The 22,374-nt window shown below is 43.1% G+C and overlaps 1 protein-coding gene across 7 annotated transcripts; it reads left to right on the top strand.

The window, feature by feature from the left end:
- The first annotated feature begins 697 nt into the window (after positions 1-697).
- Positions 698-21,420, top strand: LOC147358842 (glycine N-phenylacetyltransferase). 7 transcript variants are annotated; one of them, XM_086338785.1, is made up of 6 exons: positions 698-935; positions 5,837-5,932; positions 11,757-11,864; positions 13,965-14,091; positions 15,608-15,779; positions 20,446-21,292. In XM_086338785.1, the coding sequence occupies exons 2-6, from the start codon at positions 5,855-5,857 to the stop codon at positions 20,846-20,848; spliced, it is 888 nt and encodes a 295-aa protein (XP_086194911.1). In that variant the 5' UTR covers positions 698-935; positions 5,837-5,854; the 3' UTR covers positions 20,849-21,292. The 7 variants fall into 7 exon arrangements, with proteins under 7 accessions (XP_086194911.1, XP_086194909.1, XP_086194905.1 ...); XM_086338783.1 differs by having other exon boundaries at positions 707-813; XM_086338779.1 differs by lacking the exon at positions 698-935 and adding an exon at positions 1,440-1,683 and having other exon boundaries at positions 20,446-21,420.
- The last annotated feature ends 954 nt before the right edge of the window (positions 21,421-22,374 follow it).

Raw genomic sequence — 22,374 nt, 5'->3', positions numbered from 1 at the left:
ACAGCCAGGAGAGACGAGGACTTCGCTAAGAAATTCAGCACCTGCATGAAGAAAATTGGCTCCAACTCTGACACGGTAGCATCCGTGCAATTTCTGGCTAGAAAAGTGACAACATGATGGAGCCAAGTGCTCACATGCCTTGTTTCAAGCCTTGGAAAGTCATCCCTAGAGATGGTAACGCTGGTGGGACAAAGTGCTAAAGGGTTTTATCAGATTCAAACAGCTGTAGATAAAAAAGGAAAGAGGATTTTTACCACTGACTGAAGATTCTACAAAATATTCATCTCCCCATTTGGCAGGAAATGGCCAGAGTGGTCTTAATCCTTTCCCCGCAAGTTTGTGGAATGAACATTAACAGTGGAGAAACCTAACAGGGAAGAACCTTTGTATTCTACTACAAGTTACTCACTAAAACAGTACTACCTTTAAGCTTAAATTGTATCTCTGGGAATGAGAGATGGGTATTACGTATAATCTACATAATTCCCTATTATCTCTGCCTCCCAGATAAGGAGCTTCAAGCTAGCATACTTTTGTTAAGCTCACAGGAAACGTCCTGACCAGACCCACCTGCGAATCACTGTAGGAAGGAAGAAATGAACAGGTCCCATCCAGAGGCTGACCCAAACTAGGAAATGTTTGATTTTAATCCCTCCCCTTTAAGTAGAAAAGAAGCCTGAGTTCTAGGTCAGCCAAGACGGTTCTCTGGGACGCAAGCCAGCTGTCGTTTTGGCCTGTTGGCGTTTGAATAGTCACCGTTCCTTGCCAGGACTGTCGTCTCTTGATTTACTAGACTACCGAGCTGCAAGCAGTGTAAGACTGGACTCACTGACACCACTGTCTTCCCGACCTCGCGCACCTTCTGAAAGCCAGCCACTGTGTGCACCTCTGTTCCCTTACATGTCACACGTGCTTTTCCTGTGGCTTCCTTTAAGGTTATCTGTCTATCTGGGATTTTTAATCGTTTAATTATGATATGTCTGGGGAGTGGTTCTCCTTCTGTTTCTTCCATTTGAGGTTTACCGAACTTACCCTAAAGGTGAGGGTGGGGGGTGGGGTACTTTCTAGGCCCTTTAAGTCTTTCCAAGTTCGTAATTTCTTATGGTTAACAAAAGAGCTCTGATTCTCTACATCTCTGTTCAAACAGTCGCCCTCTCTTGCTTTGCGGCAGGTATTCATGAAAATGGAGAGAGCGCAGCAGGCATTGCCTGTAGAGATCCTGCCTCCAGGATCTCACAGTTCAGAGTTGCTGAGGACTGGGTGGATTGGAAGGACCTGTGGGATCAGAAAGCAGCTCAGACCTCTGGAAAAAAACGAGCCTCAGGGGGGCACTCTGCCAAACACGGGACCTGGGAGGAGGGACTCCCCACACCCAGCCACCGAAGCGCAGCTTGGTGTGTGGGTTCAGTTAAGACTCTCAGCTCAGCAGGTTGGGGATCAGACCAATAAGCACACTTTTCAAGACCACAGTAGCCAGAAGATACGTGTCATCTTCTGGAATGATCTTCTGCCTCTTGTTTCTGGTGGGGATCTCCACAGAGACTGAGTGGGAAGACATTGTTACAGGTGAAAGCCAAGGAGGATCACTGCTCTGAGACGCCTGGCTCCTGTCTCCTCACTGAAGCGGATGAACCAAAACGTTGGATGTGGATAAGAATTTCTGAGTGCTGAGAGTTATATCAGGTGAAAAGGAAGTGGTTGCCTTTGAGAAATCTGTATCAGGCATGTACCATGTACGGAGCAGTGTCCTGATTCTGTAAGAACTTTTCCCTGGATAAGGACAGGCTTTTGTTCTGAATTGGTGCGTAAATGTGGCGTGATTTGGAAACTTCTTGTTAACAGCTGGCGTGTCAGAAAAAGTAACAGCTTCTGGGAAGAAGTATGTGGGTTTGGGTGATATTTATGGAACAGTTTGTAGACATACCATGCAAACATGATCTTATTCAATTCCCTAGAAACGTTATATGGTAGTCAGATTCCCCCCCTCCCCTTGGATAAATGATGGCCAGGGAAATTAAGTGCCCTTCTTAAAGTTTCCAAAAGACGAGGTAGACTGTAGTCAACAGACTACAATCCAGATGAGATTAATATTAATTTAAAACCATAAAAAAGAAATGTAATTTTTAAAATCTCAGTTATAATGCTCCTATATAATTTGGTGTTTCCTTCTAAATTTTTATCGTCTGTGATTTATGTGAATATGCACACAAAAAGGCCTCTAGTTATTTTTGCAGTGTCATGTCCCTCTTTTCATGTTCATCTTGAAGACTTTCTCACATGGCAACATATAACCTTCATGTGAAAATGGGTTTTAGAGTAGTAAAAGAACGATAGATCATATTTACATGAATTATATGTATAACAGGACACTGAGATTGTGTCCTGTACATGCCTGTGAGTTAATATTGTATTGCTTTCAAACTTTTTCAGAGTATTTTTCCTCATTTGAACTGTCTTCTTTGGATAAATTCCCAGTACTGGAATGGATTTGCCAAAGGTTTCAAACTGTGCTTCCCAGGACTTTGGCTGTTATCAAGGCTGGCACCCCCCTAAAACGAATCTCCTCAGTTTTAGTCAACTGCATTTATTGAACATCACATTTGTGTTCGTTTTGTGTGTGTGTGTGTGCATATATGCGAGTGCAAAAAGTTTTCCCAAATGTACTTGTCAGAACTTTAGTATTCTATCCCAGTAATCTGGCATCAAATTCAACTTTTCTTATTCTCGTGCAGTCTTTTTGTGAAATACTCCTAGCTAATGTGTGAATGGGCTTCCCAGGTGGCACGAATGGTAAAGAGCCCTCTTGCTAATGCAGGAGACATAAGAGACAGGAGTTCAATCCCTGGATCAGGAAGATCCCCTGGGGGAGGGCATGGCAACCCACTCCAGTATTCTTGCTTAGAGAATCCCATGGACAGAGGAGCCTGGAGGGCTACAGTCCATAAGGGTTGCAAGAGTCGGACACAACTGAAGCAACTCAGCACACATGCAATGTCTGATTAATGTTTAGAAATGATACAGTTCTACTGTCTTCATATTTTCCAAGATATGGCACAGGTACTTCTATTCTGGTCTGAGCCTTTTTTCCAAAGAAACATCTGGTAGGAATGCCCAAGCCCAGAATGTAGTTGGTTCTTCTACTGACACCTGTTGAATGAAAGAATGAGTCTTTTCCCTTGGTAAGCAGAGTGATTAAAGAGATGATTGTGTTTATGCAAGCATGTCATACATTAAATCAATAAACATTGAGTTCTTACTGTGTGCACGACAGTTTAATAAACATTGAGAATAATAGAATAAATTATTTAAGATCCTGCCCAGAGGACTGATAACCTAGAGGGCTGTAACAAGTTTTGATTGAAATGTGTACATAATCTTTGGGGGGTACAGAAAAAAAGAGTGATCTGTTCCTTTGGGATTGAGGAACTAAAGGGAGTCAATAGAGAGGAAAGGGAAATTTGAGTAAGACTTTGAAATGGGAACAAAAGCTGGATTTTGAAGGTCTTCTGGAATTAGGGCCTAAATAAAATGAAGACAGTCCAGACTTGTTAAATCAGATACTGAGTTAAAGAAATATTCTGTGGTCTTGTGTGGAAAAGAAGGACAACAGAGGAGACTAGCAGACTTCACCTTGTAGTAAAGAAAATATATATTTACAGGACTTAAGTGATTCCTACCAGCCTCAGTGACTGCCCACAGCAGCTACAATCAAGATACAAAGACCACTTCAGAAAATTAACCTAGACTGGATTAAAGGCTTAAATGTATTAAGACCTGAAATCATAAAACTCCAAGAAGAAAACATGGTGTGGGTGGGTGGGAAACTTGACCGTGGTCTTGGCAATGATTTTTTTGGTTATGACAACAAAAGCTCAAGTATTGAAAGCAGAGAATAAACACGTGGGGCTATATCAAACTAAAAATTTCTGCACAGCAAAAGAATCAACAAAATGAACAATCTATGGAATAGGAGAAAACATTTGCAAACCATTAAGGGGTTAATATTCCCCTGTCCCAGGTGACAGACAGGCTGAAGGTAGACCCAGGGGACAGAGAAGCACTTCCAGCCCAGCTACTACCTTATATTTTGAGTTACTGTGCCACGTCCAACTTTGTGCAACCTGCCAGGCTCCTCTGTCCGTGGGATTTTCCTGCAGAAATACTGGAGTGGTTGCTATTTCCTCCTCCAAGGGATCTTCCTGACCCAGGGATCGAACCAACATCTCCTGAGTCTCCTGCATTAGCAGGTGGATTCTTTATCACTGAGCCACCTGGGAATCCCTGAGGTTAGCTGCAAAATGCCCGCTGCTTTAATTTTGCTCTCCGGGTTTTCTACTGGGAAATATTGAGGGCAGGAGGAAAAGGAGGCAACAGAGGATGAGCTGGTTGGATGGCATCACTGATTCAATGGACTTGAGTTTGAGCAAACTCCAGGAGATAGTGAGGGACAGGGAAGCCCGGCGTGCTGCAGTCCATTGGGTCACAAAGAGTCGGACACAACTGAGCAACTGAACAACAGCAACCAGGTTTTCCATAGGAATCTCTCCGTGCTGTGCTGTGCTTAGTCGCTCAGTCGTGTCCAAGTCTTTGTGACCCATGGACTGTAGCCTGCCAGGCACCTCTGTCTATGGGGATTCCCCAGGCAAGAATACTGGAGTGGGTTGCCATGCCTTCCTCCAGAGGATCTTCCCAACCCAGGGATCGAACCCAGGTCTCCTGCATTGCAGGTGGATTTGTTACCAACTGAGCCACCAGGGATGCCCAAGAATACTAGAGTGGGTAGTCTATCCCTTCTCCAGGGAATCTTCCCAACCCAGGAATCAAACTGGAGTCTCCTGCATTGCAGATGGATTCTTTATCAGCTGAGCTACCAGAGAATCTCTGTGGTCCACCCTAAGTGGAAACATAAAGGGAAGGGAATTCTGGGAAATGTAGTTCAGCCTAGCTGAGGTGACACCTCATTTGTTGAATACATTAAGTTCTCAATAAATATTAACACTTATTGAGTGATTGAATAAGTGAATGACTTATAGATAAATAAAGCAATACTTAGGTTTCCAGTCTAGTCACAAAAGTCTATTTAAATTATAATGAAACTATACCAAAATACCATCTAATAAAAAATCAAAGCCAGACTTTGGTAAGGAGAGACTTTATTTGAAAGGATTATTTCAAGAGGGAAAAGGAGTGCTGAAATAGGAAGAGGGTATTATTTCAACAGAAGAACTCTCAGATGGTAAGATCTACAAACATCTGAAAGGTCAGGCAGAAAGGGGTTGTTTCATGGAAAGGAGTCAGCAAAGTTTCATGGAGGATCATTCTGAATGCCAGTGTTGGCTTGGGCTGAGGGTGGATCACAGCCAGAGGACTGGGTGCAGGAGAGAAGACGTATTAACGTTTTGTCAAGCTTTAATCTTTGTTAAGCTGTTAGAACACTTTGTTGTGATTGTTAAGCTGGGATAAACCGTCCACCTAACCATGTAGGAAGGGAGAGTAAACAGAAAGAATCCAGTTATCTGCCCTTTTAATGGGATTGTTTGGCTTTTTGTTTGTTTGAAGTTTTTTTTATGTTGACTTCTATGAGCTGTTGAAGGTGGGGAGTTTGAAGGATTAGTACCTGGCCTTGTCACAGACAACGTGAGGGTCACGGTGAGTCTTAAGCTCAATGGGAGAAGGGCAGTTCCTTGCAGGAAGACACTCAGAAACACGAAGGGAGTGGCGGGTTTTTTGTTCTGTTTTGCTTTCTAACCATTGCTGTTTCCCAGGAAACAGGGACTTGGGCATCTTTGTGTGTCTTCCAGCACTTCTCATTCCTTGTCTGTCGATCCTCTCTTAGGTTAAGGGACCTGCCAAGATGTTCCATTTACAAGGCCCACAACTGCTGCAGATGTTAGAGAAATCCTTGAGGAAGAGTCTCCCTGAGTCCTTAAAGGTGAGAGTGGAGCATTCTTAAGGGGAAAGGGCTAGGGACAGCTTGAGGGAAGGCGGGAAAGAGAACAAGGAATCCCTGAGCACTACTCTGTGCCAAGCTCACCCACCTGGCTGCTCGTTTGGTTTACCTCACCTATCTGCAAGGCAGCTATGTCATGTCTGTAGAACCAAAGGAGAAAGGCAGGCTCAGTCATATGACCTGACCAAGATCATGCCGGTGGTGAGTGGCAGGGCTATGATTTGAACCCATTGTGATCTTTGTTGTGTGATGACGCCAAAGCTTTCCCTCGTGCCCTTCAGCTCATGTTATGTAACTCTGGAAGTTTGTTTTTTTTTTTTCCCAGAATTGGCAAAGTCAATGTTTATTCTTAGCAAACAATCAAGTGCCTGATGAAAAGTTATTCATTATGGTTCTTCTTTGTAATTAATAATTGGTCAAATTCTGTTTTTCGTCAAACCCCAAGGATTATGTTTAACTTTGAATGAGACAGAAATTGTGTTTAACGAATGATCTTGTACCGTAGAGAAGTGGAAGTGTTTTTCTTGCAATAATATATATTACAAAGGGAGTAGGCTATTACTAGAGATAAAGACTGCCACTATTATGATAAAGGAATCAATTCACAGAGAAGATGTAAGAAAACCTGAAATGCATACGCCTGGCAACAGAGGCTCAAAGGACACGAGACAGAAACTGAGAAAACTGAGAGAAGAAATCTGGAAGGACACAGGCGTGAAGAGCTCAGCACTTCTCGCTCAGTGATTTGTAGAATAAGCAGAAAACCTATAAATACATATGTGAACTTATTGTATATGAAATACTATGAGCCAACTTGAATAAACTGACATTTATAGAATACTTCCCACAACCATGGCAGGGTACATGCTATTTTCAAGTGCACATGGAATGTTTAGCAAAATAGACCATATTTTTTAAAATTTTAGAAGAATTGAAGTATAGCAAGTACGTTCTTGAGCAATATAGAATTAAACTTAAAAAAAAAGCCCTGAAAGATATCTGGAAAATACCTGAATTTCTAAAAGTATACAACACACTTCTAAATAAGTCATGTTTAAACTTACAAGGAAAATTAGAAAACATTTTAGTTGAATGAAAATAACAATACAAGGTATGAAAAGCTTTGGGATGCAACTAAAGCAGTTGATAACCGAGAAACAGATAGCATTAAGTGCTTATACTAAAAAAGAATAACAGTCTAGGGACTTCTCTGGCAGCCCAGTAGTTAAGACTTGGCACTTCCAGTGAGAACGATTTTCAATACTAAGTCCATACATTTCACTTTGTATATTCTGTGAAAAGCATGAATTACCAAAGGTCACTGAAGAAGAAATATGCAACCTGAATTGCCCTCTATCCATTGGAGAAATTGACTTTGTAGTTTAAAACCTTCCAACAAAGAAAATTCCATGCTCAGATATTGTCAGTGGCAATTTCTACCACACACGGAAGGAAAAAATATCACTTCCACAAAAACCCTTGCAGAATAGAGCAGAGGAGAAAACACTTCCCAAATCATTTTATGAGTCCAGAATTACCCTGACACCAAAACGAGAACTACAGAACAATACTCTTTGTGAACAGAGATATCCATTAACAAAATAATATCAAGTCAAATCCATCAACATATCAAAAGGATAATACATCATAACCAAGGGAAGTTCATCTTGGAAAGGCAAGGCAGATTCAACATTCAGAAATCAATCAGTTCAATTCACTGTTATCAACAGACTGGAGAAAAGCCATAGATCTTCTCTCAGTAGATGCAGAAAAATGTTTGACAGAATGTAATATTTCTGATAAAAATAAAACTCTCAGCAAACTCGAAATAGGAAGGAATTTCTTCAACCTGATAAAACGTGTACTGGAAAAATCTATGCCTAAGATTAATCTAAATAGTGAAAGATTTAGTATTCTTGCTAAGGTCAGTAGCAAGGGAAAGATATTCATTCCCACCACTCCCGGTGGGAATGGTACTAGATATCCTAATCAGCACAATAAGACAAGAAAAAGAAATAAGAGAAATACATATTGGAAAAAAATAAAATAGTGTTTATTCACAGATGGTATAATTGTCTAATGAGAAAAATCTTAAGGAATCTACCAAAATCCCAAAGCTCCTAGATGTACAACTAGGTTTAGCAAAGGCCTTAGGGTGAATACACAAAATACAAAAATTTGTTTTCTGTGTACTCGCAATGGACAATTGGAATTAAAAATCAATACAATTTATAAGATAGACAAAAATAATAGACAACAACAACAAAAACCCTTAAGTATAAACTCTGTTAGCATACAGGGCTTGTCTGGAAAATAAACGCTTTTCCTTTTAGTGATGAATCACAGCTCCAGACTTCTCAGGGCAGCATGAATATGATGTAGAATTTAGTAGAGTTAATTATACTGATCATGCTGATGGGAAACCTGAAAGGAATAGCATCATATTATATCCTTTTTTGGCCGGGGTTTGGGGGGAGCTTCCCTTGTGGCCCAGCTGGTAAAGAATCTGCCTGCAGTGCAGGAGACCTGGGTTCCATGCCTGGGTTGGGACAATCCCCTGGAGAAGGGAACGGCTACTCACTCCAGTATTCTGGCCTGGAGAATCCCATGAACTCTTTAGTCCACGGGGTGGCAAAGCGCCGAACGCGTTTTCTCCTTGGTGCCCTGTCACCTTGTCTAGGGGTCATGTGTAGGCTGTGCCACGGGCGCTTAGTGTAGCCAGAGGCACGCTACACTGAGGGGTAGGGCAGGGAGCTCTTGAGAGGAACAAGGTCAGGAGTCAGACGGCTTTGATCCCACAAATTCATTGTTTTCTGGGCAACACTGCAAAAATCTCAGTGCTCTTGCATGTAAAATGAGTAAAACCAGAAAGTAAATACTCTTGGTAGACACTCCTCAACCTTGAACAGGGTTGTGTGTGTGTGAGTCGCTCAGCCGTGTCTGACTCTTTGAGACCATGGACTGTAGCATGCCAGCCTCCGCTGTCCATGGGATTCTGCAGGCAAGAATACTGGAGTGGGTTGCCATTTCCTTCTCCAAGGAATCTTCCCAACCCAGGAATCAAACACAGGTCTCCCACTTTGCAGGCAGATATTTCATCAGTTGAAACACCAGGGAAGCCCTAAGCAGGGTTATCATTACCTTGCAGAGATGTTTGGAGGGTTAACTAAGATATGATAAAATTAATAGCCAATATTTCTTGCTGCTGCTGCTGCTGTTGCAAGTCGCTTCAGTCGTGTCTGACTCTGTGCGACCCCATAGACGGCCGCCCACCAGGCTCCCCAGTCTCTTGGATTCTCCAGGCAAGAACACTGGAGTGGGTTGCCATTTCCTTCTCCAATGCATGAAAGTGAAAAGTGAAGTCACTCAGTCGTGTCCGACTTTTAGTGACCCCATGGACTGCAGCCGACCAGGCTCCTCCGTCCATGGGATTTTCCAGGCAAGAGTACTGGAGTAGGGTGCCATAACACTTGCCAAATATCAGGAACTACACCATGTATTCAGTATAACCTCAAAAGTATTTTTTCAGGAGGAGGAGGAGAAGGAACTAAATCAGTTAGGTGCCTGAATAATTTTTGTCTTTACTGGAAAATTTTTCCAAGTCTACTTGGAAAATTTTTCAAGTTAATTGTTTTCTTTTCTGCTCTATGTCTGGGGTTTGAATTGTTATTTACTTTTTGTGTTAAGTGGATCTCAACTTTTTGGAGAAAATTCTTGGCACGACTAGTCTTAGCCCAACTCTACTGTAAGGCAAAGTAACTCTCAATATGAGATCCTCAGTTTTAATGAGGTTCTTTTCCTCTCTACTCACCTGATTCTTTGATGACATAGCTTTTTCCCCATAAGCAGAAATCTAGGATATCTGTAAAATTTATTCTTGTTACAAATGTATGACCTAAAACTCATTGACTAGTTGCTAATAAGTCTCAGGTGAGACAAAAATCTGAGTATTGCAGCCTGAAGGACTGCCCACCTATCTCCCAAGCAGAGGAAACTAAGTGGGTCTAGCTCACCTGTGAGCTTCAGTCCCTTCCATTTGCAGTGGCTGCCTGAGTCACTATGTTCCGGTTAAATGACACTATCATGGGCACAGAAATGTGTATATAAATGCCACTGGTTCCAAACGTCATGTGGAAAAGCATGTATTTTATTTTCCTTAAAACTGCATTTAATTTCTATATTGAGCATCTGCTAATGGCAGAAATTTAATTTATAAAAACTCAGTAAAGTCGAAGTTTGAAAAACAAAGTCAAAGTTTGCCTCTTCCTCTTTTGCCTTAGTCTGACATTAACATTTCATGGTAAGAGTAGGGAAGCATGGGGTGAGAGGTGGTCCTTTGTCACTGAAATAGTCACCATTTCCTTGGGCCCTGGTCTTTGGCATTCTTCCATGCCTTCTGCTAAGGCATCTTGTTTCAATGCATCTAGGTCCTAAGGTCCACCCTTGTATGGATTGCTGTTTTTCCTCTCCCCACAACCACGTGGCTCATTCCAGTTTGGACAATCTCTTTCTCAGCCTCTTCAATGTTTTGAGGGAACCAATGTTTGAACCGGTGGTTGCAAAGATTAAAAAAATTGCCCAATAAGTGTTGTCCTTGGACCTTGGCCACCAAAGCTTGTGTTGTTAACACCATGCTTTGTCTCTACTTTTTACATAGATGGGAATTCATTTAACCTTTATGGAAGGTGATTCAGAGATGTGTGCAAGAAAAATAAAATATTTAAACAACAGTTGGTGTTTGACCCAGAAATTCCCCTTCTAGAATTTGTAATATCAGACATATTTGCAAATATTGATGCAAAAGCAATGTTCATTGAAAAATAAACTGTTAAAAATAAGAAAACGCTGAAATGACCAGCAGTCAGACAGTAAAGTTGAAGTAGTCCTTCCATATAATGGATGTTATGCAGCCATTAAAAATGATTGTATAGATTTCTGTTTATTGATGTGGAAACAAGCTCATAGTACAGTGTGTATGTGTATGTGAGGGGGACAGATGTTAAGTTAATATGTATTAGGTAATTAATTTCATGTTTAAGAACTGTATGTGTGTGTGTTAGTCACTCAGTCGTGTCCAACTCTTTGTGACCTCATGGACTGTAGCCCACCAGGCTTCTCTGTCCATGGAATTTTCCAGGCAAGAATACTGGAGTGGGTTGCCATTCCCTTCTCCAGGGGATTTTCCTGACCCAGGGATTGAACCCAGGTCTCTTGCGTTGCAGGCAATTTCTTTAGTTTCCCTGACTGAGCCATCAGGGAACCCTGAAAACTATGTGTGTGTGTAAATAAATGGAATAAAATGGAAAGATATAACACTAAATTCTACAACGTGTTAGTAGATGATTTTAATTTATTCATTTTATTTACCTGGATTTTAAAATACACTAATAAAATTTTTGATCTTCCCTGGTGGCTCAGACAGTAAAGAATCTGCCTTCAAGGCAGAGATCTGGGTTCTATTCCTGGGTTGGGAAGATTCCCTGGAGAAGGAAATGGCAACCCACTCCAGTATTCTTGCCTGGAGAATCCCATGGACAGAGGAGCCTGGTGGGCTACAGTCCATGGGGTCAAAAACAGCTGGACACGACTGAGCGACTAACACACACGCACACAGTATAATGTTCTCACAGTTTGACCCCAAAGTCTATTTCCATTTGGAGTAGTAAAGTAGAACCTGAAGACCAAAATAAAGGTATACTAGGTACTTAACCTAATTTCATAGAAAGAAGCCTTGTCCTGATCAAACAGGGTGCTTCAACATCGCTTCCTGATAAGCTGACCCTCTCACTTTCTCGGGATACGGCAGGTTTACGGGACCGTCTTCCACATGAACCAGGGAAACCCATTCAATCTAAAGGCCCTGGTGGACAAGTGGCCTGATTTTAAGACCGTGGTCATCCGCCCTCAGGAGCAGGTAAGGGGCCAGGGGCAGACTGAATGTGCATCTGTGTTTGCATTTGCTATGCGCCCACCAGGTGCCTGGCAATGTGGAAGACCCTGTGGATACAGAAGCGAAATGCAGTGACAGCGAACAGGCCCCTGTGCTCAAGAGCCTCAGAGTCTGGAGGGAAGCAGACAAGTAAAGCAAATGCAGCGAGGTGTGACAAGGCACAGTAAATATCGGAGAAACAGGAGGAGCACTGGCCAAGAGACAGTTAGGCTACAGAGGTCAGGATGCGGGGCAAGGACCAGAGAGCTTTCACGGAAGACGTTTTGCCAAAAGGGAATTTTGAAGAGTAATAGGTTTTTAACAGGTTGACAAGAACAGAGGTTGCGTTCTAAGCAGAGAAAGGACCCCAACATGTGTGAAGGTAAACATGACAACACTGTGTGCGAAGCCGCTTCGGTCATGTCTGACTCTCTTCGACCCCATGGACAGCAGCCCACCGGGCTCCTCTGACCATGGGGTTCTCCAGGCAAGAACGCTGGAGTGGGTTGCCATTTCCTACTCCAATGATAACATTAGGGAAATAAAAAGAACAGATTATGATGCTTGTATTTGGGAATATATTTTCAGTACTAGACTTTTAAAAATCACTCAGACTAAGTTGTTAATCTGTTTCAAATATAAATATGTTATCATATCAGATCAGATGAGTCGCTCAGTCGTGTCCGACTCTTTGGGACCCCGTGAATCGCAGCATGCCAGGCCTCCCTGTCCATCACCAACTCCTGGAGTTCACTGAGACTGACATCCATCGAGTCAGTGATGCCATCCAGCCATCTCATCCTCTGTCTTCCCCTTCTCCTCTTGCCCCCAATCCCTCCCAGCATCAGAGTCTTTTCCAGTGAGTCAACTCTTCCCATGAGGTGGCCAAAGTACTGGAGTTTCAGTTTTAGCATCATTCCTTCCAAAGAAATCCCAGGGCTGACCTCCTTCAGAATGGACTGGTTGGATCTCCTTGCAGTCCAAGGGACTCTCAAGAGTCTTCTCCAACACCACAGTTCAAAAGCATCAATTCTTCGGTGCTCAGCCTTCTTCACAGTCCAACTCTCACATCCATACATGACCACAGGAAAAACCATAGCCTTGACTAGACGGACATTTGTTGGCAAAGTAATGTCTCTGCTTTTGAATATGCTATCGAGGTTGGTCGTAACTTTCCTTCTAAGCATATTGAAAATGAAGTATAAAAATTCCCACATCAAAAATATGTAACTGTATAATATCATTTGATGAATTATTTGGAAGTAAAATTTAAATGTATAGTGATTTTTTTAAAGTACCAAATTAAACAGAATACAAAAGTAAAGATAGTTTAATTATTGAAATCTAAAAAGGGGATAATATTCACTTTTTAATACAATCTTTAAAAACCAGATTGTTCGTGGTATTAATGGGAAGGGCATTTCTGGGCAACAATTTCCAGCTATTCTGCCCTTGTTGGGTAGTTGTTCTTTGATTTCTTCCTTCAGCTTCAAAATAATCTCATCATCTTTTATTTGTTAATGTTGAGACAATATTTTTGAGCAAATTTTGTTTTAGCTTTTTTGGAAATATGAATTATTTTTTAAACAGTGCTTTGCAGTTTACATTTTTAAGGCATCCTGGGTCTTCATTCTGCACAGCTTTATCACATGTGAGAATTCTAATGCAAGGTTACCTGTGTCCATTTCAATATTGTCTTCATAATCCATTTGTTCTAAGACTCTTTGAAACAGAGTAACATTTACTCTTGCAACTGAAGCTTGTCTTTAACAAGATTTCGTTCTTTCTCCTGAGGATTGTAAAATCACTGAAGAATGCACTCTAAACTGGTAAGTGCTTGGTTGATTTGAAATTGTCATGCAGCAGAAAAATACCTTCATCAAGCTTTTCTTACTTGTAAGTGGAATCATTCATTAAATCCATGACTTAGTCGTATGGTGAAAATGATTCAGAAATGATGATAGCACACCAAGAAGAACAGCGATATTTAGTTTGTCAAATAGCACTGTATACTGAAATACCAAACAAGTGTTCCAATCACTGCATATGATCAGTTTGATTTATTTATATTACCCAACCACACAGGAGATGGCAGATGACTTTGATCATTATACCAACACCTACCAAATCTATTCCAAGGATCTCAACAACTGTCAAGAGTCCCTTGCCACATCAGATGTCATCAACTGGAAACAACATTTGCAGATCCAAAGTACGTAAGAGATCTGGGATCTGCCCACTGAGGGGACTGCTCATATCTATACCTGGAGTGTCACTGTATCCTGAGTACATCCCCTACAATCAGTATTTCCTACTAGACCCCAGACACTCAGCTTGATGGTGACACCCTGTGTCAGCTAACACCATCTCTTCAGTGGAGTTGAATTCAAACATTGCAAACTAGAGGGTTCTTTTAAGAACATGTGAGAAATGTTAGTTCTTGTTAGATGAGGATTCCTGATGTTTTGCAGACATATTGAAGATCCCTTAGGGTGACTGGGTGTGAGAGCAGAGCTCACCCTCTGGCCTTCTTGCTGTTTGTTGTTTAGTTGCTAAACTGTGTCCAACTCTGCAACCTCAGGGACTGCAGCCTGCCAGGCTCCTCTGTCCATGAGATTTTCCAGGCAAGAATACTGGAGCGGGTTGCATTTCCTTCTCCAGGGGATCCTCCTGACCCAGGGATCGAACCTGCGGCTCTTGTGTCTCCTGCACTGGCAGGTGGGCTCTTTGCCACTGAGCCACAATTGGAATGATAAGTCCTTGTGCCATAGACACATCCCCAGTCACAGGAAAACCTGTCACTGTTGGAGTCAGACTCCCTTGGGTGACATCCCTGTTCCGCCTACTATTTGCTTCGTGATCTTGAGCAAGTAGTGTAACATCTATTTTTCAGTCCCCTCACATATAAACAATGAAGATAATAGCAGTACCTGAAACTTATGTCTGGCCTTCCCAAGGGGCACAGTGGTAGAGAAACCGCCTGCCGATGCAGGAGATGTGGGTTCGATCCCTGGGTTGGGAAGATCCCCCTGGAGGAGGCAACCCACTCCAGTAATCTTGCCTGGAGAATCCCATGTACAGAGGAGCCTGGCAGGCTGTGGTCCGTGTGGTTGCAAAGAGTTGCACATGACTGAGCATGCATGCAATACATATGGTTAATGTAAGGATTAAATGCGGTATTAGACCAACACCAGGGCATGTCGAAGGTTGGCTACTATTTTTTTTTAATTTATTTGGGTGGTGCTGGGTCTTTGTTGCTGCCCGCAGGCTTTCTCTAGTTGCAGCAAGTAGGGGCTGCTCTTCGTTGCGGTGTGTGGGCTTCTCGTTGCCATGGCTCCTCTTGTTGTGGACCACAAGTTCTAAGAAAGCGGGCTTCAGAAGCTGCACCACACAGGCTTAGGCCCTCCAAGGCATCTGCCCGGATCAGGGACCGAACCCATGACCTCTGCATTGGCAGGCGCATTCTTAACCACTGGACAACCAAGGAAGCCCACGTTTTGCTACGATTTTTTGAATGCCACGTGTCCTCGATTCCACAGTATTTCTAGTGTTATCTCTGTATTGGGTAAGAGCAAACAGGTTGAGGCAGTGATGAGGCCATGGTCACACGGTCGCTTGCAATACCAGAAACAAAGTTGCTGACTTTCAATCCTGGACGAGTTTGCTGGGAACCTTCCAGAAGCATCTACAAGGGCAGTTACTTCTCCCCTAACTTTACCCCTCTCTAGGTTCACAGTCCAGTCTGAATGAGGTGGTACAGAATCTTGCAGCCACTAAATTTGTTAAGGTCGAGCACACACAGTGCATTCTCTATGTGATGCCGGAGACAGCGAGGAAACTTCTTCCTTCCCTGCCAGAGACAAAGAACTTACCTGTTGGATATGGCGCACCCAAAGCCATGTGAGTTTGAAAAAAGATGCTCTTTCACCATTGCAGTAGCCTCCCAACTTCTCTCCCCATATTCACTCTTGGCTCCCCGCAATCCATTTCCAGAGCGATGCTTTTAGAGTGTGATGTGGATTACATCCATTCACCTGCCGAAGAGCCACTGAGGTTTCTCAGCTTGCTGTTCTTCAGTCGTTAAATCATGTCTGACTTTTTGCAACTCCACAGACTACATACAGCACGCCAGGCTTCCCTGTCCTTCACCATGCCCAGGAGTTTGCTCAAACTTATATCCATTGAGTCGGTGATGCTATCTAACCATTTCATCCTAGTTGTCCCCTTCTCTCCCTGCCCCCAATCTTTCCCAGCATCAGAGTCTTTTCCAATGAGTCAGCTCCTCACATTAAGTGGCCAAAGTACTGGAGTTTCAGCATCAGCCCCTCCAATGAATATTCAGGACTGCTTTCCTTTAGGATGGACTGATTGGATCTCCTTGCAATCCAAGGGACTCTCAAGAGTGTTCTCCAACACTACAGTTTAAAAGCATCAATTCTTCAGCACTCAGCTTTCTTTACAGTCCAACTCTCACATCCATATACGACTACTGGAAAAACCATAGCCTTGACTAGACGGACCTTTGTGAGGAAAGTGGTATCTGTGTTTTTTAATATGCTGTCTAGGTTTGTCATAGCTTTTCCTCCAATGAGAAAGATGGTTTTTTTTTGTTGTTGTTGTTTGTTTGTTTGTTTTGTGGCTGCAGTTACCATCTGTAGTGATTTTGGAGCCCAAGAAAATAAAATCAAAGTCAAACTCCTTTATGAACTTCCAAGGTCCCATAAGACCTGGAACTCATCACCTCTCGGACTTTATCCTGTCGCCCTTCCTCACTCCCACCAGCGGCTCTGACCCTCTTTATGCAACTTGATCCCATGCACCCACACATGGCTTTGGGCCATTGCATTTCCACTTTGTCTTCCCACAATGTCCTTCCCTCTGATCTTCATATACTTGCCTCTTTATTGTCATTCATACTCTCAAATGCCATTTCTTCAGAGATGCCCAGTCCTCTGCTCCTCTCTGCGTTAAAATGACTGGAAACGTTTTACTCACAGTATCATACATCACTGCCCATGGAGTTCTCCAGGAAAGAATACTAGAGTGGGTTGCCATTTCCTTCTCTAGTGGATCATGTTATATCAGAACTCTGTGCCATGTCCCGTTCATTTTGACTGGTTCTGCACAGCATGGCTCATAGGTTCATTGAGTTACATAAGCCCTTTCGCCATGACAAGGCTGTGATTCATGAAGGGGTGTAGGGGCGGCAGAGGATGAGATGGTTAGACAGCATCGCTGACTTAATGGACTTGAGTTTTAGCAAACTCCAGGAGACGGTGGAGGACGGAGGAGCCTGGCGTGCTACAGTCCATGGAGGCACTAAGGCGGTGGACATGACTTAGCGACTGAGCAACATCCCACGAACACCTGAAAATGCCTCCACATCTATAGTCTCATTTGATTCTGTTGTCCACCTCAGAGGTAGACAAGATTGGAGACATTATCCCTATTTTCCTGACAGAAACAGGCTTGGATGATGAAATAGCTTGTTCAGGTCACGTGGATAGTTAAGGGTGTGATGGGCTTGAGTACAGATCCCCTAGTTCCCCATCTCGAGACCCTTTCCAAAGCCCTTTACAGCCTGAAGACGACTTCAGGCTCAGTGTTCTGTGCTTCTGGGGCTCCTGCACTCCACATCACACCCCTTCTCTGGACTTCAGTTCCCATAGTGGCCAAGGACCCTCTGACAACAACATTCTACGGTTCCATGATTCCTAAGCTCTGGCTTTACCCACAGTTGCTAGCATGTGCTTTGGGGCACTCATCTATTTTCTGTTAACCTAGTTTTCTTATGGGTAAAATGCACTCTTGTCAATTCCCTCATTAAATGCTGAGTCGCTGCTTTGCCGACAGCAATCGTACTTAACTTTTAGATACTTCTGACTGGAGTAACAGGCAAATTTGGCCTTGGAATATGGAATGAAGCAGGGCAAAGGCTAATAGAGTTTTGCCAAGAGAATGCACTGGTCATAACACTCTCTTCCAACAACACAAGAGAAGACTCTATACATGGACATCACCAGATGGTCAACACCGAAATCAGACTGATTGTATTCTTTGCAGCCAAAGATGGAGAAGCTCTATACAGTCAGCAAAAACAAGACCAGGAGCTGACTGTGGCTCAGGCCATGAACTCAGTATTGCCAAATTCAGACTGAAATTGAAGAAAGTGGGGAAAACCACAAGACCATTCAGGTATGACCTAAATCAAATCCCTTATGATTATACAGTGGAAGTGAGAAATAGATTTAAGGGACTAGATCTGATAGGTAGAGTGCCTGATGAACAATGGATGGAGGTTCGTGACATTGTACCGGAGACAGGGATCAAGCCCATCCCTAAGGAAAAGAAATGCAAAAAAGCAAAATGGCTGTATGGGGAAGCCTTACAGATAGCTATGAAAAGAAGAGAAGTGAAAGGCAAAGGAGAAAAGGAAAGATATAAGTATCTGAATGCAGATGTCCAAAGAATAGCTAGAAGAGATAAGAAACCCTGCCTCAGCAATCAATACAAAGAAAAAGAGGAAAACAACAGAATGGGAAAGACTAGAGATCTCTTCAAAAAAAATTAGACATACCAAGGGAACATTTCATGCAAAATTGGGCTTGATAAAGGAGAGAAATGGTATGGACTTAACGGAAGCAGAAGATATTAAGAAGAGGTGGCAAGAATACACAGAAGAACTGTACAAAAAAGATCTTCATGACCAAGATAATCACGATGGTGTGATCACTCATCTAGAGCCAGACATCCTGGAATGTGAAGTCAAGTGGGCCTTAGAAAGCAACACTACGAACAAAGCTCGTGGAGGTGATGGAATTCCAGTTGAGCTATTTCAAATCCTGAAAGAGGATGCTGTGAAAGTGCTGCACTCAATATGCCAGCAAACTTGGAAAACTCAGCAGTGGCCACAGGACTGGAAAAGGTCGGTTTTCATTCCAATCCCAAAGAAAGGCAATACCAAAGAATGCTCAAACTACCCCACAATTGCCCTCATCTCACATGCTAGTAAAGTAATGCTCAAAATTCTCCAAGCCAGGCTTCAGCAGTACGTGAACCGTGAACTTCCAAATATTCAAGCTGGTTTTAGAAAAGGCAGAGGAACCAGAGATGAAATTGCCAACATCTGTTGGATCATGGAAAAAGCAAGAGAGTTCCAGAAAAACATCTATTTCTGCTTTTTTGACTATGCCAAAGCCTTTGACTGTGTGGGTCTCATCAACTGTGGAAAATTCTGAAAGAGAGAGGAATACCAGACCACCTGACCTGCCTCTTGAGAAACCTATATGCAGGTCAGGAAGCAACAGTTACAACTGGACATGGAACAACAGACTGGTTCCAAGTAGGAAAAGGAGTACATCAAGGCTGTATATTGTCACCCTGTTTATTTAACTTATACACAGAGTACATCATGAGAAACACTGGGCTGAAAGAAGCGCAAGTTAGAATCAAGATTGCCGGGAGAAATATCAATAACCTCAGATATGCAGATGACACCACCCTTATGGCAGAAAAGTGAAGAGCCTTCAAAAGCCTCTTGATGAAAGTGAAAGAGGAAAGTGAAAAAGTTGGCTTAAAGCTGAACATTCAGAAAACGAAGATCATGGCATCCGGTCCCATCACTTCATGGGAAATAGATGGGGAAACAGTGGAAAGAGTGTCAGACTTTATTTTTCTGGGCTCCAAAGTCACTGCAGATGGTGACTGCAGCCATGAAATGAAAAGACGCTTACTCCTTGGAAGGAAAGTTATGACCAACCTAGATAGTATATTCAAAAGCAGATACATTATTTTGCCAGCAAAGGTCCGTGTAGTCAAGGCTATGGTTTTTCCAGTGGTCATGTATGGATATGAGAGTTGAACTGTGAAGAAAGCTGAGCACTGAAGAATTGATGCTTTTGAACTGTGGTGTTGGAGAAAACTCTTGAGAGTCCCTTGAACTGCAAGGAGATCCAACCAGTCCATCCTAAAGGAGATCAGTTCTGGGTGTTCATTGGAAGGACTGATGCTGACGCTGAAACTCCAGTTCTTTGGCCACCTCATGAGAAGAGTTGACTCATTGGAAAAGACCCTGATGCTGGGATGGATTGGAGGCAGGAGGAGAAGGGGACAACAGAGGAAGAGATGCTTGGATGGCATCACCTACTCGATGAACGTGAGTTTGAGTGAACTCCGAGAGTTGGTGAGGGACAGAGAAGCCTGGTGTGCTGCAATTCATAGGGGCGCAAAGAGTCGGACATGACTGAACGACTGGACTGAACTGAACTGACTGCAGGTAGGCACAAGTCCTGGGTCCTTATGGTGTAATTGGTCTTATATCAGTTTCTGAGGAAGGTACGATTGATAAGTTCACTTTATAAAGGAAGGAGGCAGAGAGACAGCATGTTTCCTGTTTGAAATCACACAGCTTTTGAATTATGAATCTGGGTAGCCTTGTTGCAGAATCTGTGCCTTTCCCTGCACTCTCAAATGCATCATCTGAAGACAATTTGGGGGCAAACAATATGTATAATACTTCTCAGTATGTGTGACTTACGAGTTTTGTTTTTTTCCTTCTTGTCAATAGTAACCAGGAGATGTTTAAGCTCTCATCAATGGATCCTACCCATGCCACTTTGGTGAATAAATTCTGGCATTTTGGTGGCAACGAGAGGAGCCAGAGGTTCATCGAGCGCTGTATCCGGGCCTTCCCCACCTTCTGCCTTCTGGGGCCTGAGGGGACCCCTGCCTCCTGGTCCCTGATGGACCAGACGGGAGAGATCCGGATGGGGGCCACGCTGCCCGAGTACCGTGGCCACGGGCTCATCTCCCACATGCTGGCTGTCCACACCCGGGCTCTGGACCAGCTCGGCATCCCCGTGTATAACCACACGGACAAAGCCAACAAAATCGTGCAGAAAGTCAGTCACAACCTGCATCACATCGCCATCCCCCATGGGTGGAACCAGTGGAACTGTGAGCCCCTGTAAAGTGGGCCTCCACCTGAGACAGCACCGGGTGGGCTGGACATGTGGCCAGAGAGGCAGAGGGCTGGGTGGGAAGGAAGAATGAATCCTCATCAGCGGGGAAGCAGCGTGGGCTGTTTGGGGTGGGAGAGCGGTGAACGGTCAACAGAACCCCAGAGTCCCTGCTCACTGCTCACCCACGGACTTCCCTTTGGGTCTTGCACACCTTCCTGCTTCCTCCACATTCTAACCCTGGCACCCACCACGCTATTCTGTGCTTCTATGAGTTCAACTTTTTTTCTTTTTAAGACCCCCATGTATAAAGAGGGAGGTGATATATGTATAATTATGGCTGATTTGTGCTATTGTATAGCAGAAACCAACACAACTTTGTAAGGCAATTTTCCTCCAATTAAGAAATAAATTAGAAGAATAAAGTTAATGCTTTGAAGAAATATTTTTAAAAAATGTCTAAGTGATATCTGGCCGTATCCCTGTTCCTGTCTGGTTTATTTCACAGGTCCATAAGTTTCTTGTAACACTTATGGCTAGTAAGGAAGTGCCCATAATCGATAAAGGATGAATGCAACTCCCTATTCCAGTGTTCCCCTACTGTTTCCAGTACTGTCGAATTTCTCTCTATTTAGAGTATACGGGGCTCCCCCGGTGGCTCAGTGGTGAAGAACCCACCTGCCAATCCCTGGGTCGGGAAGATCCCCTGGAGGGAAAACGGCACCGCACTCCAGTGTTCTTGCCTGGAGAATTCCATGGACAGAGGAGCCTGGCGGGCTACAGTCCATGGGGTTGCAGAGAGTCAGACACAACTGAGCAACTAAGCACAGCACAGCACAAAACTTTAAGACAACAAGATGCTCACATCTCTAATGAATTAGTGTAACACGGGTATGATTATCGGAGAAGAGAGATACTGGGGATGGATGTATCAGTGGTAGAAAAAAAAAAATTCTCCAAGCCGATACATTGAGGAAGAAGTACTTCCTCATTTTAGGAAGATGAACTGAAACTGCTGATCTAAGACAGGATTTTTATATCACATCTGTGACCATCATCATATCACTGGAATTTCCTGAGTACTGAGAACATAAAACAGCACAGATTCCCGTAATAAAGTACATTAACTACTTACTTTGAAGGATATTTTCACTGAACGTAGAATTTTTTCAATGTTTTTCCTGAAGCCTTTTTTATGCTCTTGATGCACTTCTTTCTAACTTTGTAGTGATAAGAAGCCAAGGGCGATTGTTGTTGTTCCCTCAATGCAATATGTCCTTTTGTCTCTGACTGCTTTGTCCCCCTACTTTTAAATTTTATGTATTTATTTTCCTGTAGCTGAAAAATAGTATGAGATCTTAACAAATATTTCAGTGTATGGGACAGTGTTGTTATCTGTGAACACAGTATGGTAGAGAGGGCCTCTAGAACTTTTTCATCTTACACAGTGGATACTTTATACTCAATGATAAGCAGCTCATCCTGTTTCCCTCTCCTCCTAACTACCACTCCACTTTTTGTTTCCATGAGCAGCATTA

The sequence above is a fragment of the Bos grunniens genome, chromosome 15 (genome assembly GCF_055505025.1).
Source record: "Bos grunniens cultivar Pamir isolate PY7600 chromosome 15, Bosgru_T2T1.0, whole genome shotgun sequence".
In the NCBI taxonomy this organism is placed as follows: domain Eukaryota; kingdom Metazoa; phylum Chordata; class Mammalia; order Artiodactyla; family Bovidae; genus Bos; species Bos grunniens.
The sequence above is the reverse complement of the archived record's forward strand: the minus strand, read 5'-3'. Positions and strand labels throughout refer to the sequence as shown.